The 27,179-nt window shown below is 44.6% G+C and overlaps 1 protein-coding gene across 1 annotated transcript in view; it reads right to left on the minus strand.

Moving 5' to 3' along the window:
* C10H1orf21 (chromosome 10 C1orf21 homolog) overlaps nucleotides 1-26,204 on the minus strand; it is a 76,941-nt gene extending 50,737 nt beyond the window's left edge. The window contains exon 1 of the mRNA XM_086617769.1: nucleotides 26,111-26,204. Coding sequence (XP_086473895.1) covers nucleotides 26,111-26,204 — 94 coding nt within the window. The remainder of the gene's footprint in view (nucleotides 1-26,110) is intronic.
* Between the last annotated feature and the right edge of the window lie 975 nt (nucleotides 26,205-27,179).

Genomic DNA, 27,179 nt, shown 5'->3' on the forward strand with positions numbered 1-27,179 from the left:
TTTAATACAACATGGTTTAGCATTTGGCCTAGTCCATATCTACATGCTTTGTTTATTGTAGAATTTAAATAAAACTGCAAACTTCTCAAACAGCAGCGTCTCCAACGCAGAGCCTCAAAACAGACAGAAGAAATTAAGAAAATATTATTAGACCGGTAAATGTGAACAACTCCTCTAAATTTTTTTTTTTAATCTGCTTTAAATGGAATTTAGGGAGCTGACAATTCCTAAAGCCAAGAAGGCTGAACACAAGAAGCCTGGGAATTAGAAGTACTTGATGGACCGTAATATCTAACGTACATTTTTCTCACTCCTTCCATGATCTCTGTTGCAATTAGCAATAAAACCCTCAGGCAGAAAAAGCATCAGGCTCCCAGGGAGCCATATATGGATTCGACCGGGAAAACAGATGAGGAAGAGGAAACAGCGCAAAGGAAGTCTGCAACCCGCAGAGAGGCCACATCAACTGAGACAGAGGCACGTTCAACATCTTTGTTGGCAACATGGACAGTGGGATCGAGTGCACCCTCAGCAAGTTTGCAGATGACACCAAGCTGTGTGGTGTTGTGGACACGCTGGAGGGAAGGGATGCCATCCAGAGGGACCTTGACAGGCTGGAGAGCTGGGCCTGTGAGAACCTCATGAAGTTCAACAAGGCCAAGTGCAAGGTCCTGCACGTGGGTGAGGGTAATCCCAAGCACAAGTACAGGCTGGGCGGAGAATGGATTGAGAGCAGCCCTGAGGAGAAGGACTTGGGGGTGCTGGTGGATGAGAAGCTCAACACAAACCGGCAATGTGCGCTGGCAGCCCAAAAAGCCAACCGTGTCCTGGGTTGCATCCAAAGCAGCGTGGGCAGCAGGTCGAGGGAGGGGATTCTGCCCCTCTGCTCTGCTCTCCTGAGATCCCCCCCATGCAGTGCTGTGTCCAGATCTGGGGCCTCCAACATCAGAAGGACATGGAGCTGCCTGAGCAGGTCCAGAGGAGGCCACAAAGATGATCCGAGGGCTGGAGTACTTCTCCTCTGAAGACAGGCTGAGAGCGTTGGGATTGTTCAACCTGGAGAAGAGAAGGCTCCGGGGAGACCTTCCAGTAGCCCTCCAGTACCTAAAGGGGCTACAGGAAAGCTGGAGAGGGGCTTTGGACAAGGGTGTGTAGTGACAGGACAAGGGGCGATGGCTTTAAACTGAAAGAGGGGAGATTTAGATTAGATCTAAGGAAGAAATTATTCCCTCAGAGGGTGGTGAGGCACTGGAACAGGTTGCCCAGAGAAGCTGTGGCTGCCCCATCCGTGGAAGTGTTCAAGGCCAGGTTGGATGAGGCTTTGAGTAATATGACCTAGTGGAAGGTGTCCCTGCCCATGGCAGGGTGGTTGAAACTAGACAATCTTGAAGGTCCCTTCAAACTCAAACCATTCTATCATTCTATGTTCACCCTAGTCATGTAAAAAACCAAGTCAGGTATGGAAGTCCTGACATTCAGTGGCAAAAATAGCCTCTGAAACTTGTCTCCTGCTTATTCCAAGAGATTAACTGCAATCAAATATCAAGCACACACGTGAGCAGCAGACCATCCTACGTGGACTGTATGTAAGGGATGCTTCCTTGGAAGACACCACCTCCTGCAGTAAGTGGACCAGGGCACTGACGAGCCCATGATTGATAATAAGTATAATTGGATTTATATATGAAAGTCGGATATAGTTCGATAGGATGGAAGCAAGACAGGAAGAAAGTTTTTGTTGGAAACTTAACTCTGTATTTCTTCTCCATCTGTAAGGAAGTGCTGCCAGGCATCGCTGCTCAGGCATGTGAGATAAGAACTTACTGTCTTCCCAATATTCATCATCATTGTGATAACACACTTGTAATTATTGCACCATTTCTACTTAGAAATCTGTGCTGCTTTTACCGGGCAACTAGACCAAACTAGCATAGTTCAGTTGGAAGGGACCTACAACAATCATCTAGTCCAACTGCCCAACCACTTCAAGGCTGACCAAAAGTTAAAGCATATTATTAATGGCATTGTGCAAATGCTTCTCAAACACTGACAGGCTTGGGGCATCAACCACCTGTCCTGTTCCATGGTTTGAGCACCCTCTTGGTGAAGAAATGCTTTCTAACATCCAGTCTGAACCTCCCCTGGTGCAGCTTTGAACCATTCCCATGCATTGTGCTCCTGGACCCCAGGGAGAAGGGTTCAGCACCTCCCTCTCCATGTCCCCTCCTCAGGAAGCTGCTGAGAGCCATGAGGTTGTCCCTCAGCCTCCTCTTCTCCAAACTAGACAAGCCCAAAGCCCTCAGCTGCTCCTCACAGGACACACCTTCCAGCCCTGTCACCAGCTCGGTTGCCCTCCTCTGGATGCATCCAAGGACCTTCACATCCTTCTTAAGTGGTGGGGCCCAGCGCTGCACACAGTGCTCCAGGTGAGGCTGCACCATCACTGAACACAGCGGGATAATCTCCTCTCTTGATCGGCCGGTCCAGCTGTGTTCGATGGACCCCAGGGTGCGGTTCACCCTCCTGGCTGCCAGGACACACTGCGAGCCCCTACTGAGTCTGCTGCCAACCAGCATCCCAGGTCCCTTTCTGCAGGGCTGCTCTCCAGCCACTCCTCTCCCAACTTAAACTTGTGCCCAGCATTATTCCACCCCAGGTGCAGAATCCAGCACTTGGACTTGTTACATTTCATCCCATTAATCATAGCCCAATGCTCCAATCTATCTAGATCCCTCTGCAAGGCCTCCTCTCCCTCAAGAGAGTCAACAGCACCTCCTGGTTTGGTATAATCACCAAACAGTGCATTCAACTCCTGCCTCCAGATCGCTGATAAACATATTGACCACCACTGGCCCTAGGATTGAGCCCTGAGGAACCCCACTGGTGAGTGGTCACCAGCAAGATGCAGCCCCATTCACTGCAACCTTTTGAGCCAGTTCTTCACCCAGCGCACCATGAACCCGCTCATCCCACAGTTGGTCAACTTGGCCAGAAGGATGCTGTGAGGGATAGTATCTGACTCAAAGGATCTGATAGTCCAAGGTCTATCAGTGTTATTAAAGACTGAGGCAAAAAAAAAGGGTTGAATGCCTCCACATCTTCTTCATCCCTGTTAGTCAGATGACCACCCTCAACAAGTATCGGTCCAAAGTTTTCTTTAGACCTTCTCTTGTTTTTAACTTCAGCGGAGATCTCCCTGAATTGTGCAGGATTCATAAAAAGAATAGATGTTAGAGAACCTGTGGACAGAGTCAGACCAGGTGAGGGTAAGGATTACAACATGGACATGGGACATTTAAGGAAAACTTGAGCTGCCCAGGCAGCCTGTTCCCACTCTTTGTGGTTGTGTGAATTTCTAGGCCACACTTCCTTTCCAGCTTCAGCTCCATGTGAGTTGTTTTAGAGATCGTTATCAACAGAAGTTCTCAAAAATGTAATTTTAAATTTATGTTGAACATGGGGACAGATCCTTCAAATGCTGCTTCATTTGACAGATGCGTCAAGTAGCCCTGAAATGGTGGCAAAGAACTTTGAGCAAATTTCTTTGAGCAAATTTCCACAGATATTTACAACCTTGTTAGTAAATGTGCTTCCCCCAATACTTTACTTATGAATACACTAACTATTGAATTATCTGTGCTGTGAAGCACAGCTGGCATCACTCTTCCCTCCATCCTACCAACCGCAGGAGAAGCGCAGACGCCTGGACAGTTCATGCCTGAGACACGCAGCAGCAAGAAGGCTTCCAAAAATAAAACAGTCATTTTTCACTACATTTCTGGGACAAGTTGAATACACCATGCCAACTAGCAAGCCTTACCTCAGAGAAATCCACCTTCTCCTTAGGAGAAAATTAAAAAAATCAGGAAGTCAAAGTAGAAGACGTTTACTTCTGTAGATGTTAGTAGAATCAATAGAAAGTGTCTTCCAAAATTAATATTAATGTCATGGCTTTATTATACGGTATGTGTTTGGGCAGGAGAAACCTCTACTTCAACTCCAAAACAAATGGAAATTTGACACAACCTAAACCTGACGACCTGCCTTAAAGGCCAAGAGATCACCTCTTGGGGATGAGGCACGTTAAGAGATCACCTCTTGGGGATAAGGCAGTGCCTAAACAAATGATGAACAGACAGGAGCACCAAGCAGTCAATAACTCCATCAAACCCATGTGTTTTGAGCCAGTGCTGGCCTGTGGAAAGCGAGCAATCAACCGAATTTTGGTTCACGGGAGCAGAAGTGAGGACTTGAGCCATCACCAACCGTTTTCCCAGACACACACAGAGATGAAGGGAATGGATGGGCAATGTTAAGTCTGAAGCACTATTATTACTCATAAGTGCTCGTAATTTCCTATGGCAGGCAAAATATTTTCCTTAAAATAGAGAGCACAAATACAATACATTGGCAACATTAGCCATGTTGAGTAGTCACTTGCTGGAGGAAGGTATAAATAGATATGATTTCACTTTCAAAAGGGGAAAAGAAAACAGCTAAGTAATAATACTGTCATAGAAAGAAAAAGGAGAAGCATCTGGCCGACTACAAGCCCTACAGCTTCCAAGGTACGATGAAGAATACCTGGAAACATCCACCTTCTGAACTAGCCAATGCACTGAGGAAAAGTCCCACCTCTGACTAATCTCAACAGACATTGAACTTGGCTGCTTAAATAGGAGTAACTACCTGAATCACAGCTAGAACATTGATATTTATACCCGCAACCTTTTTGCTATCTGAGGAGAACACCAAATTTTCCTCACAGGTCATAGTACTCAGTGACACAAATCTTATCCTTCACGTTCATGTTGAACTCCTACTTTATTTTTTTCCCCTGGATCAAGCTAAGCTGTAAAAATCTCTTCATTTTTATGGGCCCAGTCAAGACTGTTGACCACAATGAGAAGTCAACCAAAAGGACAACCAAAAGGGTGCAAAGGAGGAGAAGGTGATAGTGAGCAGCTTGGCTAGGGAGGCCATTGCTAGTTGGTGTAACAGAGAAGAACGAGACCGATGCGTAACACCTCGCTCTTCACAGATAAGACAACATTCATTATTTGAAATATACTAAATATATCAATTAAATTCAAATAAGTACTTAGAGATGACAAGTCTTGCAACATATTACGTTATTATTGGGAGGAAACAACTATTTAGATAGACTTTGTTTACTAGGTGAAGATAAATGTTATCTTTTGAAGACATATATATAAGATAAGGTGTTCAGAAACCACAAGTTCTGAGCTATTTATGAGATTGTTCTTGTTCTTGCAGCACCGTAGGATGAAAGTGCTGCAAAAGCAAAAGAATGGATGTTGAAGCAACAGACAGACCTTGAAGTGTGTCATGGAGTGGATGGTCATTAACGGCTTTAAATGAATGTGAAAATTAGATTAAAGACTGGTAGCAGGAACGAGTCTTTGATGCCTCCCCTAAAGGTAACACCTTTAGGTACCTGCAAAAACTGCTAACCAGGTTTTGCTTGATAAGGTAAGAGTGGACCTGGAATTGAAGAAGCAAAGGATGCTAAATTCACCTTTTGATTTTTACCTTTTGATTTCTACTGAAGTAAATACAGCATTTTGAGATATTTTGGTCTGAGTGATCAGAAGTGAATCCAGAGAAACCCTGAAGTGTTAATTAGGTCCTACTTGATCTCCATCAAGTCTGATAGTCAACAAGACCTTTAAAACTGTAAGAAGTTCAGGAGAAAGTAAATTATACGAAGTTCTATGCATATTTACCTTGCTCTGTCTTGCTCAAGAGTAATACCCCTTTTCTTTTTCCTAAATACAAATTTTCCTCAAAAACAAACAGAAGTGAAACATCTTTATGCTTCTTTCCTGTGCAAAACTAAAAATCGAGTAGAGAATAAAATAAAAATTTTACGACGTTATAACTCAATGTGCTCTATGGTATATAAAGAGAAATAGATCTTTATGATTCTTTCAAGTGTAAAAGTAAAAATCAAGCACTGTCTTCCCCTGGGTGGTCTATTACAAAAAAAGGGAAGATTTCCAGCAACTCAAAGGGGTGAGGAACGGGTTTCCGGGACTGCCGCAGCAAATACCGCGTTGCAGAAAGGCAGCCCAATGGAATCGAAAAAAAAACAACATAAATGAACGACAAATAAAAGCCAGAAATACTGTCGAGCATAACACCCACCACAAAATCCACCCCAGGATATAAACCGGAGAGCAGTGATGCCTCTAGCACGAACCTCTTTGTGAGGGCAAGGGAGGAAGAATTTTTAAGTTGAATATGCTGGAAAAATTCTCAGTAGGCAAATCTTATGAATGAAGATCTCCATCTGGAAACTGAGAATTCTACTCAAACATGTCACCCAGTTGCCATGGCAACGTCACAAAGAAAACCAGAGCTCATTAATAACGATTTCAGTGATAAATGAGTATATCAACTTATAATATTGAAACAATTACTGGGGGTGGGGGGCAGGCGGGAGGAAAACTGTGGTTGTTCCTATGAGAAAAATGTCTCCAGCACTTCCAGACATGGCTCTAAGTGCCATTACCACAGCAACATCGGGAATGACGCTATTTCTGGCTCCGTTAAAAAAATAAATAAAACCATCACCAGAAAAAAGCATAACTCCATCTAATATACCCGGACTCATCGTGACTTTTTGAGAAAAAGTTTTTGTTAAACATCAAGTCTTAAAAAAAAAAAATTAAAAATAAGCTGTTTTATGTTGCATTCCCATTTCTGACATCTAAGGACTAAACAGATTTGGCTTTGCTGTCATCGACAGGGACGATGGGTGAGCCTCTCTTCTCTATTTTTAGTGACTTATGAAGTATCAGACAGGAGGTAAGTGGCACTTCAGCCACATCACCGAGAAGAAAGTTTCTAACCACACCTTCAGTCTTTTGGGTTTTTTGTCATTCTCTCAAATTTGTTCTTCAGTATCATAGAATCATAGAATGGTTAGGGTTGGAAGGGACCTCAAAGATCATCTAGTTCCAACCCCCCTGCCATGGGCAGGGAAATCCTCCACTACACCAGGTTGCCCAAAGCCTCATCCAACCTGGCCAGTATCTCCTGCCTTTGTATCAAGAGACACCAAGATTTATCCTTCATCCGTAATAAAACACGTGCCTATTCTGTAAAATGTAAGCTTTGTGTCTAACAAATTTCTCTCTACCATACTTCTTTCTGCCGGGTGTAGAAACTACTCCTACTGCTGTGATCACGAGAAATGCCATGGATCAAAGATTCACGCGCTCTCCTCTCTCAAAGACTTGAAAGCTAAAAGTTATATTTAGATATAGGACTGAATTGCTCTTCCTAAAAATATTTGTTCAAAATCGTAAGAGATTTTGATGCCGCTTAACTGAAACATATAAACAGCAGGTGAGCCACTTAGATGCAAAACACAAAACACGCCCAACATCATCTACGGGACCATCGTAAAGGAGGAAAACTCTGAGGTCTACAGCTACACTGGTAGGACGCAAGCAACGGTGGGCTTAACATCTCGAAAGAGCCAGGCTAGACGCCAGGAGAAATCACTAACTGCAAGGACAGTCAAGGAGTAGAATAAAATTGCTTGGGTGGTTGCAGTTCCCATCATCAGAGCTCTTTAAAAAGTCATCAGCCTCAAGCGCCACAGGTTGAAGCCCATCCTGGTTTGGAACACGAGAGGGATGAGATGAGCTCTTTAGGTTATTCCAGCTCTGATACTGTACGTGGCTATCAGCTGCCTGGGTACCAGCAGAAGCTATGTCAAAGATCCAAAAAAAGTCAACGGTTAGAGAAAGAAGTTGCAAAAATTCTGTAAAGCAATGTTTCTCGAACTACCTATTAAGTAATGGAGGACATCTAAGTTTTCTTCTTAGCTCCAGCTTCAAGCACTCTAAGAAGGCAGCCTCTACATGGTTGTTTTGATTCTACAGTTATTTTGATTCTGCCTTAATTGCTGAGATTCGCAGCTGTGGGGGCGGATTTCCTATCCACCTGGACGTGGGTTGGGAGTGAAATTTCATCAGAGATCAACCAGCATTGGGTGAGCAGCCCGTCGTCTTCCTCTGTCATTGACCCTCAGCGCTATCGACTCCCAGGCAATTCTTGATCTTAGTGAACATGTTGTTTCTTGCTAACACATCGAAAAAAAGACCTTAGGAAAGAAGCCAATCTATTTTTCTCAGAGGACTCTCTGGAAGTGCTCATTCAGATTTCCCAAACGAAGTTACCCATACCTTAATCCAATCTAAAATCCAGCCACTGCTGGAAGCTGGGGCAGCGGACAGCACCAGAGTGCAGGTGCACCAGCAACACACTCATTCCACCAACAAAATATAAATCACCTGACAGAAAAGCTGTTTAAAAATCTGAATGTACCACACAGATTGCTGCACATCTGGAAAGACCACCCTCAAGTGTTTTTCCTTCTTCCTACACAATCCTAACACACGTTCAGTCGGAATGCTAACTATTGCTTCTGCACAAGGCGGATGCGACTGCTAGGGGTTGGGGTTTTGGGGGAAAAAAAGGAGCCTGAGACGTTCAGGATAACAAAAAACAGACCCTACGTGGAGGACTTTGGCAGTTTTGGAAGGACACCTGCCCTAAAGCCAGGCAAGGCAAGGGTAGCTCTTTTCTAAGCTGTCAAGTGGTTCCTACTACAGCCCCACGTCACACCCAGTGCCTTATGACACATTAATTCCCTCAAGGGTAACGTCTACCTGAAACTAAACTGGAAAAATTTAGCATATTCCCTTTTACTTCATCAGGCTACCCCTTTCCAGGCCCAAATCCTGACTGCTTTCAACAGCGTTGTTCTGGCACCAACAGGTTTGACAGGAGAGCAGCTCCATTAACTTTAACGGACGTCACCTTGATCTTTGTTGCTGCAGAAGTGCAAAAAACTCCTATTGCCATATTAACCCATCCTTCATCGCTGCTGTCAGGTGTTTCCAGTGTTGCAAACTGCTTGCAGCTCTTGATCCTTTGGGTATCTCTGTCCTCTCACACAAAAGGTCCAGCATCACTTCTGCCTGCAGGAGAAGGTGCCATTCCAACGTCTGCGATGCCACTGCTCGTTATATGCCCTAGTTGATGTATCTCGGGTTTTCTGATTTCTCTTCCCCCGGATCTAATATAGTGGCAGACAACAACGAAGCCGTAATTTAGCTCCTTTGTTTCTACAGGTTTAATTTTTGAACGTGGTACACGACTCGTAGCGATGCACTGCTGCATGCAGGACACGAGTAGCTGCATCGAGGAAGTCATTGCTTGGTTTCTTCTACTACTGGGTTTCATCTTGGTCAAAAACTTCCCAAGGCTACTCTACATTTGGACGGTCACATAGTCCAAGCAGTGTGAAAACTATAGTTGCATGTGTAATTTTTTATCACATTGCACGAGGGGGACGGGTGCACTGCGGTGTATGGGCTAGGTCTGCCTTTGTAGTAGGCAGGTCAGAGGAATACTTTGGCAGGGGAAAAAAAACCACTCACATATAGAATCATAGAACCATAGAATGGTTTGGGTTGGAAGGGACCTCAAAGATCATCTAGTTCCAACCCCCCTGCCATGGGCAGGGACACCTTCCACTACACCAGGTTGCCCAAAACCTCATCCAGCCTGGCCTTGAACATCTTCAGGGATGGGGCAGCCACAGCTTCTCTGGGCAACCTGTGCCAGTGCCTCACCACCCTCATTGTAAAAAATTTCTTCCTCAGATCTAACCAAAATCTCCCATCTTTCAGTTTAAAGCCATTGCTCCTTGTCCTATCACGACACGCCGTTGTCAAAAGCCCCTCTCCAGCTTTCTTGTAGCCCCTTTAGGTAGTGGAAGGCTGCTAGAAGGTCTCCCCAGAGCCTTCTCTTCTCCAGGCTGAACAGCCCCAACCATCTCAGCCTGTCTCCATAGCAGAGGTGCTCCAGCCCTCGGATTATCGTCGTGGCCTCCTCTGGACCCACTCCAACACCTCCATGTCCTTCTTGCACTGGGGACTCCAGATCTGAATGCAGCACTGCAGGGGGGTCTCATGAGAGCAACCAATCAGCGTGCAACCAACAGAGCTGCTTTGTGGGAAGTCGTATTTCCATAAAGACTTCTGGTTCATACACTATCTCTCCATTAACATCACGTGGAAAAGAAATGACGGCTCTCCATGGTGTGCACAACTGGCTTCCTTGTACACAAGTCACCCACTCTGGGGTCTAAAGATGAGGGAATAGGACACTTCCCCAGTCAGGGTATAACCTAAAGGTTTATTCTGCTCTAGCTCAGAGCTCTTCCATGGCCCTTGAGGTTAATTCTCTTTATGCAAAGGGAAGTATGCAAAGATGCATGAACGAGTGGAAGACTGTGAGTACCCGAAACCACTCGAAAAACAATTCTTGGGGATGAGAGGGATCATGGATGTGTGTGCGTGTGGTAGGGGGAGGAGCAGAAATATTAAACTCTCCTGGAACCTATGAAGGACGGCAATGCTCCGCTACTGCTCTGCTCCATCACGGCTCCCTCTGGTCAACTCCACCAACGGATCCCTCTGGCCAGGTACGTGCTGCCAGCGGCTGGTTCAAGCATCAGGAAATGTACCACAAGCTCAGAGGCCATTTTGTTACCTCAGAAAGACTCTTAAAAATACAACCTCAACATCCGAAAGTCCAGCTATTGCTAAACACACAATTTCCATCTTTAGTCACACAATCTCCAGATATTTTAAACTCCTGTTTGTGTTTAAGATCTGAGGAAACTCTGTATATAAGACAGTGTTGAAAAAACAGCCACGTGATTGGGTCTTTAAAGACTTTTGTGCATTCATCTGTAATTAAGAAGCCAAAAACCAGTGCTGGCCGTGTCTTTCAGCTACCCAGGTTTTCGCTTGCTGAAAATATATCTAACTCATATATATATATGTACTTTTTCTTTTTTTTTTTTCCATTTAATTAACACATAATTTTGAGCCAGACACCGGGTTGTTCAAAGGAAACCATTTCTCAGGTGGAGGAGATTACAGGCACGGTGCTCGGCAGGAAGGAGAGGCAGTAAATGCAATTATCTAGCCCACTAAAAAGATCAAATTGAGAAATGAAAGCAGGAGAGGAAACAAGCAGCAGTGAGATTAATTAGAAGAAGAGACAGGAACAAAACAAAGGGTCTTGGGCCTTGAAAAATATCGCTGTTCGTATGAAACCACCAGGCGGGGTTTTGGATTGAGGTTGCACTGTCCTGCCCCAGCATGCCGCTGCCACGACAGGGGCTGAAGGAGCTGGAAGTTCAGCATTTCCAATCACTTACTACATTTAAATACCACAAACTTCTTTTTAGACAAAATTGTGTGACCCTGCGCTGAAGAAAACACTCTATGCTGCTCAGAAACCACTTGAAGGATCGGCTTACTGGCCATGGACCTCTTGGTTGTGGAAGGAGAGACAAGAGAGAAGAGGAACAGCTGGGGAGCAAACCTGCAAATATGACATAGAAGGGCTACAACTTCTTCTAGGATCCAACTAGGAGACAAAAATCTAGCAAGCTCGTAGGCAGTGGCGGTAAGACCTTCTCAGCCATGGAGAAGAGGCAGGTGCTGTCCTCTTGCTTCTCCGCGCTGCATCTTGGAAACTATGTTGATACCAACCCAAAAGTTGTCATCTCGGCCCACACTGCAGCCAGATCGGAAAGGCTACTTCAAGGTGTTTACTGCTCCTTTTAAAAATTCTCGCTTAGAAAGGAAAAAAAAAAAAAACCCACCAAGCACTAAATATTTAATTCTTTTCAGGTTTTTCAACATCATTAACAAAACTCCCGGTCTCTGCTCTCTCTCCCCAGCTGGCATCCATCTACGTACTCCATTGCAAAAATGGAGCATTTTAGCACAGAACTTGTCAGGAATTATTCAGATTCCAGAAAAAAAAACAACTAATTGACCATTACTGTGAGCATCCCTTGCACAACGATGGAGGTCCTGCTCCTTACAGCCTTGCTCATCCCAACCAATTGCTCAAGACACCAAGACCTCTCCTGAACTGAGTCGCCCCAAGAGTTCCCTGGAAAAAAAATGAGTCATTACCACTCCACACCACCGAAACGACACATTTCCTATTATTGCAAATACATGATGAGGTGTCTTCAGCTTCCTTGTCAATAAAAGAGCCGATTCCTCTTTACTTAACGAGGAACGCCATTCGCAATCAGTCAACTATTAAATGAGACTGTAGCCCTGCAACGTATGACTTGAAATGGATTTTCACATCCTTTCTGGCATAGTAGCTGTCTCCCATTACTATTAGTCTACCAAATTTTCACAAAGAACATGTGTAAATGAAGAGTGATCTCATTTTTATTAATTGCCTCATGCAAGGGACAGAATAATTATCCAGGACCAGTAAGGTACTGGAGATTCACGAGGAGTACAAACTTTTCCTCATTGCTCGTATTTCTGTAAATGAAGTGGGGAGATGAGGCCTAACGAAAAACTTAATTTATAAAACACAGCACACATTTGCAGATGCAAAAGATACAGAAGTTAATTACATTACTTTCCTTACGGGCCATCCAAAGAGCTATGAAATCAACCTATCGGAAAGATTAATATTTTACTCTGGTTACAATGTTCAGAGTTAATTTGTTATCTCTGATAGATACCTACTTCCCCGAGCAGCATCCACGTCGCAAAAGCTTTATCTAAAGCCCTGAAAGCAAACACCTACCACTCACCCAGCACCGCTGGAGGCGTATCGTTCAAGCAACCAACGGTAACGATGGGAACACCCTAAGAAATTTCTGGAAACGGCGCGACACCGGGCAGCGAGGGACTGCCTGGCTCCCAGCCCCTTCCTGGCACAAGAGATGGCTGGTTTAACATCTCCAGCTCACCATAAATGCCAAGAATTAACTCCTAATTCTCCACAGCATGTAGTTGGTGCTCTTCCACGCCGTCTCGTATCGTTGACAATCTCCTCCCTACCATCCTCATGAACACAATCCATTTAGGAGACTAGAAGTACTTGTCCCCGTGCCCTGCCAGCTGTCTTGCGGCCACCTCGAAGCTGCTCCGTGCAAATAATACATGAAGGCACACGTTTAGGATCTGCTGGAAGTGCAAAGACGACTGGGTGGAAAAGAAAAGAAAAGAAAAAGGAATTCAAAAAAAAGCTAGTGATTTGCCATGTCTCCTTCCTTTCCCTCCGGGCAACACTTTTGAAAAGAAAGTAAAATATCAATGCGTTAGAAAAGGCAGTTTTTAATAATAGCTAAAAACCCTAAAAATAATGAAAAAAAATATCAAAATAAGAAATATATGCTTAGAGCACTTATATTAGCTGAGTATATTCGGCCTAAAAAGATCTCAAGATGCACCCAGTTCCCTCAGTATGAAATTCAATATATACTTGACGACGAAATACAGGGGATAAAACGTACGTAGTTTTAATACATACAACCATTAATACAATTTAGACTTCCATGAAAAACACCTACACCTCCTTTTTTCCCCCCTTTGAATAGACCAAGATCATTCCTGAAACCATCAATCCCGAAACAACGGCGACTTCATGCTAATTCCCAGTAGGGCAGAGCACAGAGTGCTCCACACCTCTGTCGCCCGACCAGCCCCTTGCAGCGCTCCCGTCACGAGAGCAGAAAGGAAATATATAATTTAAGAGCACCCTAAACCTGATCCTTTTTACCACAGCCACCCCCTACACAGATAAGAAGAAAAAGCACGTGGCACGGCACGATTACGCCCACTCAGCAGAAGCCAGGCTTTGGTTTTTTACAAGCCCACGAGACAGAAATCTTAACATTTCCATTTTTTTTTTCCAATTTTTCCCTTTTTTTTCCAATAGTTAAATTTTTTTTTCCAATTTTTTCCAATTTGTTTTCCATTTTCCCCGAATTTTTTCTTTTTTTTCCCAATTTTTTCTTTTTTTTTAATGTCTTCCAAGTTTTCCCTCCATTTTTTCCACGTTTTTTTCCAAATTTTTCTAATTTTTTTTTTAATGCAAGCTCCAGACATAACACTGTCAGTCTTGGGCCTCGGACCAGGACAACCCATGACCAATGGGTTATAGGATTTCAATAAAATACCCACGATGTTTCGCTTGGAAAACGCCAAAAGGAATATTGTAGTAAGTGAAAGCACGCAGCATTTTTACCATGATTTTTCCTCGTTGGCGCCTACAGGTAGGCAATGAATACCGAGGATTCTGTCTTTAAAAGATTAAGTAAAAATAAAAATAAGTTTGTACCGGAAAATAAACGGATTTCCTCCAGATCCAAGGCTGCCGGAAAACACATCCTGGCTTCTTTCTGGCAAATACCGAAGGCGGATGCCTGCCCCTATTTATAGCACACTGATGCAATCGTGAAACGTGTACCCCATGCACTTTATTTTGATTCAACTCTGACCACACTCTTCACAAAGCTGAACAGCTTGTGGGAAGGGTCATTTCCAAAAATAAAACTATCTTAACTCTCGCCATGTATCAACTGCTTGTAGAGACTCAGGGGTCCCCTCAGAGCCCCCCATAGAATCACAGAACAGTTTGGGTTGGAAGGGACCTTCAAGATCATCTAGTTCCAACCCCTCTGCCATGGGCAGGGACACCTTCCACTACACCAGGTTGCTCAAAGCCTCATCCAACCTGGCCTTGAACACTGCCAGGGATGCAGCAGCCACAGCTTCTCTGGGCAACCTGTGCCAGTGCCTCACCACCCTCATTGTAAAAAATTTCTTCCTCAGATCTAACCAAAATCTCCCCTCTTTCAGTTTAAAGCCATTGGACACGGTTGCCTTTCTGGGCTGCAAGCACACATTGCCGGCTCGTGTTGAGCTTCTCCTCTACCAGCACCCCAAGTCCTTCTCCTCAGGGCTGCTCTCAATCCATTCTCCACCCAGTCTGTGCTTGTGCTTGGGATTGCCCCAACCCACGTGCAGGACCTTGCACTTGGCCTTGTGCGTATCATGCCAAATCCAGTAGACACCAGCCTGGAAATGGAAACCCAGGCATGGCTGCAAAGCAGGTAACAAACAGTGGCTGTACCAGAGCCGTTCTGTTAAAATACAGTGCATTTACACTAAGGAGAGTGATGTTGTAGAATGATTCCTTCATCCAATAGCATGACAAGGGGTTGCAAACATTGCAAAACAATTGACTACCAGAAGAAGGTACGTAGAGAGCCTGAAGGCTGTCTAGTTCACTTATAGACACCTGCTCGGCTTTAAGTCCAGCCCTTTATAAGGTGTCAAGTAATTTCAAATTCATCCCTACACAAGAGAAAAATTTACCAAATTACAGTTTCACAAGAAATAAAGTAGGAGTCACCCCCTCTTTCTTCAGTTTTCCTACTGCGAAATCATCCGCACTCATTTTCAACCACTCCAAACGTTAAGTTAAACGTTTACGTTAAATGGTTGATATTGGACCACATAGTGAGGTTAAAGGGCTGCAAAGAAGAATATTTAGCATCTTCTGGCTAGATGGCAAAGGTGGTTTAAGCTAAGGGCCATACATTGCTATATCAGCTCAGTCAGCTGATACAATAATCCCAAAAAGCAGCAAGAAAAAAGAAGAACTTTTGTTCAATTCAGCCAATTGTTCTCTGCTTACAGGTAGGAAACCATCAGCCACATTTATACGGCAAAGATCCGCTATCCGTTTGGGAAAGTAATCTTATTTAGGGCCCTTCTGATTTTTTTCAAAGGAATGAACGGAGATAATAGGAGACAGAACTCCAAATATGCACCATTTTTCTTTGTTGCTCGTTTCTGGCTTCCTGCTGGGAGAAGTCATGACTAAGGACGGGAAGGCTTTGTCTGGTAAATCAGCCACCGGATTGATAATAAAGGCGGTGTCTCCCCAAAGCAGCTCAGCAAGCACCACCTCACCCTGCCGACGGCTGAGAAAGCTCCTCCAGCACGTAAAAACAAGCCATTTCTTTCTATGCATCTGCTCGGTCCATCTCCTCTGTAGCCCAGGCTTGCTCACCGGTGGTGGACGTGATCAGCTTCCAAGGGTCGGCATTTTCTTCTCCTTTCTTTGTGCTTCCGACTTAAAATAACCCGAAAGCTTCTGCAGCTTTAAGGTCGATGGTAGGAAAGGTGGCAACAGCTGCATGAGGTACAAAGATAGCAACAGGGAAGTCTGACATGTCTTTACCTATGTTCAGACAGTTGCTAACTCGGTCATGCCCAGTCCTGATGGACCCCGGAGTCCTATCAAACCAGGAGTTATTCATCATAACCACTGCAAGGTGGGGACAAGCTCTTCAACCCTCCCTGAAAGGGAACTCCATCGCTACCACTAGCGATGGGTGCACAGGGATTACTATCCCTGGCTGAGGAACATCTTCAATCACTGTTGCTTCACTTCACTGAAATGATTTACAACTAAGCAATCTTCCAACACCCAAGTACTTACAGAGCTACTCTGTCATCACTTCTGAACTCCTTTTCTTCACTATTGGGTCAGTGAAACTAGATATTGAAAATCAGTCTTGTTAGAATCATAGAATGGTTTGGGTTGGAAGGGACCTCAAAGACCATCTAGTTCCAACCGCCGTGCCATGGACAGGGAAACCCTCCACTACACCAGGTTGCTCAAAGCCTCATCCAACCTGGCCTTGAACACTTCCAGGGATGGGGCAGCCACAAATTGCCTGAGCAACCTGTTCCAGTGACTCACCACTCTCATTGTAAAAAGTTTCTTCCTTAGATCTAATCTAAATCTGCCCTCTTTCAGTTTAAAGCCATTGCCCCTTGTCCTGTCACGACACACGCTTGTCAAAAGCCCCTCTCCAGCTTTCTTGCAGCCCCTTTAGGTACTGGGAGGCTGCTGTAAGATCACCCCAGAGCCTTCTCTTCTCCAGGCTGAACAGCCCCAACTCTCTCAGCCTGTCTCCATGGCAAAGGTGCTCCAGTCCTCGGATCATCTTTGTGGCCTCCTCTGGACCCGCTCCAGCAGCTCCATGTCCTTCTGATGTTGAGAGCCCCAGACCTGAACACAATATTGCAGGGCGGGGGTCTCAGGAGAGCAGAGCAGAGGGGCAGAATCCCCTCCCTCGACCTGCTGGCCAGAAATGGCAAGGTATCTTCTTGGAGCCTACAGGAAACTTTCCATTGACTTGGATCTCATCCCTGAGGACCACCAGACCGCATTTCTCCACTTGCAAGTAAAAACAAGAGAGGAATGAGTAGGAGAAGAGAGTGCTAGTTCTATCACAATCATTACATTAACAGACAGATGCTGTCAGGGCCCTGAGTGCACTAAGAGGCCACGACCAGCCTTGCAAAATCCCCACTTGCACCTTCTGCCCATGGATCCAGGAGCTCTGTTTCATCTGAAGGCTTGGGCCTTCAGTCCTTGCCAGAGCAGGTCTGCCTGTCTCCAGTCCTGCCCCTGGTCACATGTCCTGGAAGGACCTCAACCCCACATTGTAGGTATCTTCTCTCCTGTACAAAGCCCTCAGGCAAGCTCTGTATGTCACAAAAGCCCTGAGGGTGAGACAAGGACAGGGAGGGAAGCAATCCTGCTCCAGGAGAGATGCTGGTCCATCACACCTTCTAGAAAAGGCTCTTTTCATATTCTTTATATCTCTCTCTAGATATTTACCTGCTGGGGTGGGATGAAGAGCTTGTTTTGCTACTACTCTCCAAGCAAACCCGTAGCCCACAAGAGCTTTCTCCTCATACTGACAAACCAGTACCTTTTCCAAATAAAGATGAGCCACTTCTATGTTCAAAAAGTGTAAATACAGTTTCAATTCACGTGGAAAACACTTTCTTTGTGCACGTTGATCACAAATCCGTGACCAGACAAAACCTGAGGGTGGGGGTTGGTTTTGTTATGATTTTTGATTTATTTATTTTTTTAAAAACCCTCTTGCTTCCTCATGGGAATAAAATGGTAAATCATTGACTGACCAAGGGTGTTCTCAGAGTTACACAAATACATCATAATCCGAGATAACAAAGGCAATTTGATGACGTTTCCCACATGAACATAACGCCAAAGTGGGTTTTGGTTCTATTCTTCTCTCTCACTTCCTGAAACACAGGTTTAGGACTGACCCGTGATTACTTAGATAAGAAGCAAGCCATCAGCAAACTGGGTTGGAACAGAGAGGATAAAACAAAGATGATGGTAAATTAAAAAAATATCATTGCGACTGAATAAAAAAAAAAAAGTGAGGAAAACCAGAGTCCGGTATCATCCCCGAAGATGCTCCTGCACTTCAGCCCTTCGCCGCAACGCGCTCATCTGCTCTTCTTTAGCTTTCAAGCATTGACACAAGATCCACTTTGTAACGTGAGCTGCCGAAATCATGAACAGCATGAAAGCCACCCTTTCAGGAGCTCAGCTGGAATTGAATTTCATAGAATCATAGAATCGTCTGGTTGGAAGAGACCTTCAAGATCATCGAGTCCAGCCACTCACCCTGCACTGTCAGGGTCCCTAAACCATGTTCCTCAACACCAGATCCACACGGTTTTTAAACACCTCCAGGGATGGGGACTCCACCACCTCCCTGGGCAGCCTGTTCCAATACTTCACAACCCTCTCTGCAAAGAAATTTTTCCTGATATCCAACCTAAATTTCCCCTGGTGTAACTTGAGGCCATTCCCTCTCGTCCTGTCATTCATAACGTGGGAGAAGAGACCGGCTCCCCATCTCCCTACAACTTCCTTTCAGGTGATTGTAGAGAGTGATAAGGTCCCCCCTGAGCCTCCTCTTCTCCAGACTGACCAGTCCCAGCTCCCTCAGCCGCTCCTCATAGGACAAGTTCTCTAAACCCTTCACTAGTTTTGTTGCTCTTCTTTCAGCAATGAAAATCTCCTCCTTTGAAACTCCCTGCGATATTTAAAGGTTTGCAGCCCTGAGACCGGGTTTTCAGAGAGCGAGCACCTATGTGCCACTCGCTTCCATGGAGTTCAGATCACGCACCGCACGGAACGAGTGCCTGTGGTTGGACCAGAGATACTCGTTCATGTTTGAAAACGTCTTTAAAAAAGGTTATTGTCTCAAAATATCCAGTATGGTATTAAGGACAGTGCGTGGTGCTGGTCCTCTCATGCATAATCACTACTGTCCCTAGAACGAGCGAGAGCTGACATTGCAGAAGCATGTCAGGACAGAGCCAAACGAGCTGGAGCAATTACTGTTTGAGCACTAACCAGCTGTCAAACACAGTCAATAAAATAAATGCTGCCAGGCAAAGCAAGCTGTGTGTTTGCGTGAAGCTTAGTGCTACAAGACCTTCTAAAAGCTGGAGAGGGACTTTTGACAAGGGCAGGTAGTGATAGGACAAGGGGCAATGGCTTTAAACTGAAAGAGGGGAGATTTAGATTAGACAGAAGGAAGAAATTGTTCCCTCTGAGGGTGGTGAGGCACTGGAACAGGTTGCCCAGAGAAGCTGTGGCTGCCCCATCCCTGGAAGTGTTCAAGGCCAGGTTGGATGAGGCTTTGAGCAACCTGATCTAGGGGAAGGTGTCCCTGCCTATGGCAGGGCGGTTGGAACTAGATGGTCTTGAAGGTCTCTTCCAACCCAAACCATTCTAAAATTCTACAATACAATAGTAATTCTAGCCTTGTTGATCGAGGAAAGAGTCTTCGAAACAAACTCATCTCTAGGAAGGTTTGGGCACAATATTTTTGGATATGCCACGTATTTAGGAAAGGTAAGTCATAGTCCCAAATTCCCCTTGCTGTTCTCTTCCTGTATACAGAGGACATGTTTTAAAAGTTTCAAGTATTTCAGCATTTTTCGGCACTTACTTCAAATGCACCATACATCAAAAGAAGTCCAAGCTCTGCTGTTTTGGGCAGCAGACAGATACCCACATGCATGTGACAGGGCAGACGTGAGGAAAGAAATAATTGACTGTCACCAGGCAGGGGTTAGCAGAAGTGAGCCAAGCCCATAAAACATAGAGGTAGAAAGAAAACACCAATGTGAGAAAACTCACCATGAGTTGATGGAGGTTTGGGGTTTTAAATGGTGGTATTGGTGAACAAGAAGCCAAACAAAGCTACCTCCTTCCATGGATCAGTTTTTCAATCTCGTGATGATACCTCAACGCTAAAGCTTTCCTTTCCTTGCACTCTCCCAGCTGTCCTGAGATAAATCGGTTTATCAACTGTTGTACTTTGCCTTCAGCTTTATTTAGACTGGTTTAGCAACTGGAGCTGCCGTTAATAACAGAAATCCTACCTGGCAATTGCAGCATGGGTATTCCCGATTTGTCAGAAGATTCCTACCTGACGTGTTTACTCTCACTTTTGCGAAGCACCCAAGAGCTCCATACAAACGTCTGGATTAGTCTCTCAGATTAATAAACAGATTCTAAAATCAGGGTCTTTTTTTCCCCCCACAACAAATCACATCACCAGTTATTTTCTTACACAAAAAATTACGTCAATAACTCCCTCCCAAAATGAACACTCCATGATTTTTTAAAAAAGCACAAATAAAAGTCATCTACAAGAGACGTCATATTATTAAAACATACGCTGAAATCAACAACACTCAAGGCTCTACCACGGCATTTTGTTCTTCATTGGTATTTACATTATTCCAGTTCTTATATATTGCCCTGGAAATCCACTTTGAAGTGGAATGATGAATAAATGAAGATTTATTGTTACTACCCTTATTAGAGGGATTTTAAAGTCATTAGAGACCAACAAGACATAATAATCATATTATAGTCAATCTTCTCTAGAACATCTCCTTTGATAGGCCTGCTAACTCAATTATTTAAATATATGTTACAGTAAAACGCAGCGTGCCTTCCACAGTTTGGGAGAAGATGCAAATCTTGTTATGTTTTGTTTTCAGTTAACCAGAATTTGTTCTTACAGAATTTACATGTTTCATGGTGGGTTTCTCGGCTTTAAATGCTAGAGTTTCAAATTCACAGTGGACACCCGGCTCAACGTCCGCTCAATTGAAAAAAAGGTTAAAAGCTGGGGAGGAAATAAGGCACTGGAGCACAATCTTAACCTGAAATGATTTTCAAAAGTCAAAAACCCCAAATCCTCACAGAAGCAATGATCTCTCAAATAGTCAATAGTGGGTTGGCTTCAACCAGCCCACCAGGGAAAGAAGGAAAAAGCATCTGGAGACTCTGAGGAAGAACAGAAGCAGAACTGCAGCTCAGAAAAGAGTCTCTGGATGCTACAGCCGAGCAAAAACTACTGATTAGAAAAAAAAAAAACCTATCCAAACACTGTATACCTGGAAATTATCTCCTATTCTTCTACAGAAGGGTGGATAAACCCTAGGACAAACATCATAACCTCTGAAGAAAGCTTTGGAAATGTTAAGTAATCTTATAAGACAGGCCACCTTCTGAGGGCTTGGTGGGAGGACTGCAAAACAAGTGTAAGGCTCATGCAAGTTGAGTGACAAGAAAAAAGCAGAGGGCAAGGCTGCAGCCATGTTGGCGCTTGTAGCTCCTGCATGGCTTCTTTGCCTGCTTCTCCCCGGAAAGGAAGAGGAAAAAGTGGTGAAGGACCAGAAGTGTGTTCATAGCAAAGGAAATCAAGGCTGGCAATGCAATAACGATGCTGTTCTGGCAACTTCTGCCAACGTGAACACAGAATTGTTAGCCAAGGTACAGGAATTACTTGGGTCCATTCCATCCTTCCTTTACTAATGAAGCCCTGTATCATGAGCTTACCCCATATGAGAAGCTTGGAGATGCAACCATTTACACAGTTCTGAGGCTATCTTGATGTCTTCTTCTGTTCAGACAACTACACATACAGCGGACCTCTTTCATGGCAAGAATCCATGATTAACAACAGTCAGGCAGGTCTTCTCTCCTCTCCCAGCAAACACCCGCATTCTAGTTACAGCTCTTTTCTATCATTTACAAGTTGGAACTTTATACCCCAGGCTATGACTAACTCCTTCTCTGCCCTTTGAAACTTCTGTCATTACTCAATCTTGACAGCAGAGATGGTACAGAGTAGCCACTGGCTCTGGATCACCATAGGCTGGCATCGGTAGTTGTTACTGCCCAGCTGGAAAACAATTGCGACAGTAACAATGACCATCCAGTTCATTCTGTCAATCCATTCTCCGTCCAGTCTGTGCTTGTGCTTGGTCAGGGCAATCCCAAGCACAAGTACAGGCTGGGCGAAGAATGGATTGAGAGCAGCCCTGAGGAGAAGCACTTGGGGGTGTTGGTTGAGGAGAAGCTCAACATGAGCCAGCAATGTGTGCTGGCAGCCCAGAAAGCCAACCGTGTCCTGGGCTGCATCCAAAGCAGCGTGGGCAGCAGGTCCAGGGAGGGGATTCTGCCCCTCTGCTCTGCGCTTCTGAGACCCCCCCTGCAGTGCTGCGTTCAGCTCTGGGGCGCCCAACAGAAGAAGGACATGGAGCTGTTGGAGCAGGTTCAGAGGAGGAGAACAAAGATGATCCAAGGGCTGGAGCACCTCTCCTATGAAGACAGGCTGAGAAGAGTTGGGGCTGCTCAGTCCAGAGAAGAGAAGACTCTGGGGAGACCTTCTAGTACCTAAAGGGGACCTACAAGAAAGCTGGAGAGGGGCTTTGGACAAGGGCGTGTAGTGATAGGACAAGGGGCAATGGCTTTAAACTGAAAGAGGGCAGATTTAGATGAGATCTAAGGAAGAAATTCTTCCCTCTGAGCGTGATGAGGCACTGGAACTCTTTGCCCAGAGACGTTGTAGATGCCCCATCCCTCGAAGTGTTCAAGGTCAGGGTGGATGAGGCTTTGAGCAACCTGGTGCAGTGGAAGGTGTCCCTGCCCATGGCAGGGGGGTTGGAACTAGACGATCTTTAAGGTCCCTTCCAACCCAAATCATTCTATGATTCCTCAGTAGCTCCACTTGCTACTTGTGGAGCTGCAGTCATAGCAGTAGAGCAAAACAAGAAAGCTCTTGAGCAACAGAGAAGATGGAGCTCACAGAAGAATCACATGGACAACTGCACTTATTTGTGGAAAAAAGGTGTTACATGGGAAAGTGAAAGGCTTTTCAGCTACGTGGCTAATGCTTTCAACCACACATGACAAAAATCCCTAAACAGCAAAAAATCCCAGCAGCCCAAGGCAAAAGTAAGAGTAGAACTGGTTGGAACTAAATAAATTATGTTCCTACCTTCCCTCACTCAAAATGACCTAGTTAACGTAAAGCAAGCTGGAAAGTACAATCCTTCCTATTGACTCCTCCTGCCTGCAGCTTGACTGGAGGTGATGTTCAAGGACGAAAGAGGAGCACCGTTTTCATCTCAGGTGTTAGGCAAACAGCAAGGGACAATATACCGTAAGCCACGTCTTTCGGATCACACCAGCTGCCCAGGGAAGGCAGCTCCAGCACTGGGGTGTTTTCTTCTCATTCTGTCATTGCTGTTCCAAGTCCTTCAGGATTTCCTCCCCTCATGAAACATCAGAGGCAACGTAGGCTTCTGCAGCTACAAAGCTCGCTCCTGCTAGTTCTGCACAGGTGCTTTATGCCAGATTAGTCCCCGGATGCGAACACTGCAAGCGTTCATCATCTATGAACATCATCATTGACGGATACCAATATTCTCAGGACGTTATCAACGCTACCACTGCATCAACCACCTTCCGACTCAACTCGTCATCTCTGTTCCTTTTACTTTGCTGCCTCCTTCCCCAAAACTACTTCTCTTCCGACTGCTTCCAATTCCTTCTCCATCACCCTCTTCCTCCTCCTGAACCTCTGATTTCCCTGCCACTCACCTTGACCTTGCTCTGCCTAGTCACTCTGCAGTTAATTGCTGATACTCTGCTCTTGGCCACTGGCTGGATGAGACACTTCTGTCCCTTTCCAGCAACAAGCAAGGAAACACTCAGCAGCTCTTGGCACCTGGAACGGGACGGGGGAACGCATGACGAAAGCACTGCAGTGCTTTGTAACCTTTGTTGACTCTGTGGCTCCTCCTGTATCTCCAGGTACGTATTCTGCTAAGATTTGTCATCCTAGTTCTGTTCAAACCCAGCAAGACTACGCTTTCTCCTTGCAGGGAGTTGACGACGACAGCCCTTTGATATGGCACTGACTTCCTCCTTGAGGACTTCAGGAATAACTCTGCAGAACATGTTACGCGGAATTAATTTGGGATGACCAACAGGAAAGTTTAATAGAAAATGAAGTGGGCAGAATACTCTGAGCTTTCAGATCTAACTCATGACATCGCCACTACGATTTCCAACGTGGAAGAAGTATTCAATCCCCTACAAAAGAGCTCTAGGCATTTGGCGAGTCCAGAAGATTAAGAAGAACAATAAATATGATGTTAAGGTGTAATTTTCTTGCCTCTCTCTTTTATATCAGAAAAATTCCGTTCAGGAACTATGCAAGGCACTGGACACGTGAAGCAAGCGGCCTCCTGCTTCTGGGCATCTAAGCACCCTGTTGCTCATGCAGAGGTTCCCAAAGGACAGCAGTCAAGCCAGGTGCACTCCAGCTCACCTTTCTCATAGGCTCAATTCCTGATCTGGAGGCAACAAGGGGAGAACATGGCTCTTGTGCTCACTCTGGTTACCGTTCAACAAGTCATTTAAGCCACAGACTCCAACTCTTTGCTAAATAAGGATGGACCTGGAACTTTAGCAATGACAAACCGCGTACCTAAACTAAACTATGTGCCAGAAAACAGTTAACAGCAGGGAGTATTCTGGATATTGATAGGTTTCAGTAAATTAGGGAATGATTAACAGCCCTCAAATGGGGGATGCTCTAAATGATACTGCTGACACCATTCCAGCTCTATAATCCCTTCAGTCGTCTTGATCCTCTGCCTGCAGAAGTCACTCTAGGTTTCTTGTCATTAAAATTATGATTTTCAGCCCAGAGGATGCAGTTAAAAAAAAAATAGCAGAGACACATACTGCCAAAATTGCTCCCTCACTAAATATCAGCTAAAATATAAACTCAAGCTCCTTTGAGAAACTAATGGAGCTTTTTGTCCGTGATAGCATTTGAAGCCTGTTTTAAATAAAAGCAACAGACTGAACTCACAGTTCCCAAACCAGCATCTTTTGGTGAAGGAGCACACACGGGAGAATCACCCATCCCTTTGGCCTGAAGCTCAGTGAACAACTACTTTCAGATTATGCCTCTAGATGTTCCTACCTTGGGACCCACTGTTGGGAGCAAGCCAGCCCCCAGAAAGGTTGAAAAAGTAAAATATCATTGCTTTCGAAATTAAGGGGAGATATTTTTTGCTGCTGGATGTGTCATTCCCACTTCTCCACAAACAATTGCTATAAAAACCAGCAGAGAAGGGAAGCTTGGCGTCTTCAGTAGCAAAGCACCTATTTTAAGACTAACGGTACCAAGTTAGCTTGTTCACAGCTGCCTTCACTTTCAGATAGGTATCTGGGCAGATCTAGAAATCTCATTTCTGAACACTCTTCCAGAGAATTCCTACTGTTTAAAATCCTGAATTACTGTTTAGATCATTAGCTAGGAAAAAAAAACAAAACACCCTAGCATATACAAATAGAATCTAGAGGAAGAAAAAAAAAAAGGAAAAGTCATGAAGCTGACTCTATGTTTTACCTCACAGAACTTTCCTGATGCACAAGTGTCTGTACTAATAGCTGGATCACAGACCACTCTTCCCACACAGATGTTTTCATCCCACGTTCAAAGCTTCCCAGTACCACTGAATCCCTCGCAGAGGTTTCATTGTACCTCCAAACCCTGTTTGCTATGGGATTTCAGAACTAATGTTTTATTGCTTTACAGGACAAAAGTATTGAGGAATTATTTTTCTTACTGAATAGATTTTTATTTTTAGGAAATGAGTCAACTCTTTTGGTACCTAATGACAAATATGTAACAGAGACATGTATATAAATATGAGGGGGTCATGTCACTGGTTGTCTTTGAACTATTCCAGGATGCACGGAGTTAAAGACAGTGCAGTACTGTACATCACTTAGAATGTTAATTTTCCACTAAGGGGTTTCACCCTGATCTCTGTTTCAGCTGTCACGGTACTGTCCCTTGGGGGGGGCCAACTGCACTATTGTCATGATTTATTTTAACACGCATTTTCCTTTATATTTTGTGAAAGGATAAGGCTCCCAAATACACCTTCCAGAAGTTGGGAGAAAGATGAAATCCGGCAACACTTACCACCAAACACATCTCCGTTCTGATAGTTTTTCCCCTTCTGAGTTTCCTCTTCGTTTTGAACAGTAGAAACATGCTTGGCGGAGGCACAGCCCATAGCTTCATTCAGACAGCTCCAGCTGGACCGAGCCACAAATCATGTCTAGAGACGCGCGCTCATCGTTCGAAAAATAATCCACCTTCCCGCGTGGCTGTCAAGATGCTTTCACCTAAAGATGGCAAAAGAGAGAGAAAAACATTGACAAAAGGCAACCTGTAAACATAGAGCTTCAAGAAGACAAAGACCAGGGTTTGGGGAGAAAAGATCACAGGCTGGTCTCTATCATCTTACATTTTTAAAACCATATTCAATAAACACCAGACACAGAGAGGCCAAGACACAGGTAGGCCAATCCTACCTTGGGACAGGAACTCAAAGTCTCTTCCAACCCTTGAAGAAAGCAAGACACGCACTGATATGTTTCCCACCCACCTACTCAGCTATTCCTGCAGAACACAGCAGGGTTTTTTTTTGGAAAGAAGATAAGGAACCAGCGATATCTGCTCCTCCTGTTCCTTTTACCAATCTACCCATCGAGCCAGACTTCTTAGAAAGTGTTTTAGTGATTAGGAGCTGCTAATTGCAAGTGTTCAGACAAAATAACCTCCCTAAATCAATTAAAGATCTTCTGTTAATAGACGTGAAAGGCGATAGCCAGTTGTATCATCTTTTTTCTACGTGTTCGTTGCTCTGCCGAATCCATAAAACCTCCAACTGCTCAAAAAGGCAACTATCCCCATTTTAAGATGGAATAACACCCCCTGAACAATCCAGATGTCACCTAAAACAAAAAGAGGAAGAAAAAGCTAGTTTATGGCTGCAATATTTTATATTTTTAAAAAAATATAATTAAAACCATGAACTGTTTAACAACCAAATGGTTCCACACTCAAACAAATCCAACTTCAAAGACGGGTGAGATGACCGGGCTTGCCTTTCCACCTGCCAAACCTTTTAGAAGAGGAGAAGAGCTAGAGGAAAACGAGAACCACCTCTTTTCGCTGAGTTGTTCAGCTGTAGCATAAGATCACA

This window comes from Tauraco erythrolophus, chromosome 10 (genome assembly GCF_009769465.1).
Source record: "Tauraco erythrolophus isolate bTauEry1 chromosome 10, bTauEry1.pri, whole genome shotgun sequence".
In the NCBI taxonomy this organism is placed as follows: Eukaryota; Metazoa; Chordata; class Aves; order Musophagiformes; family Musophagidae; genus Tauraco; species Tauraco erythrolophus.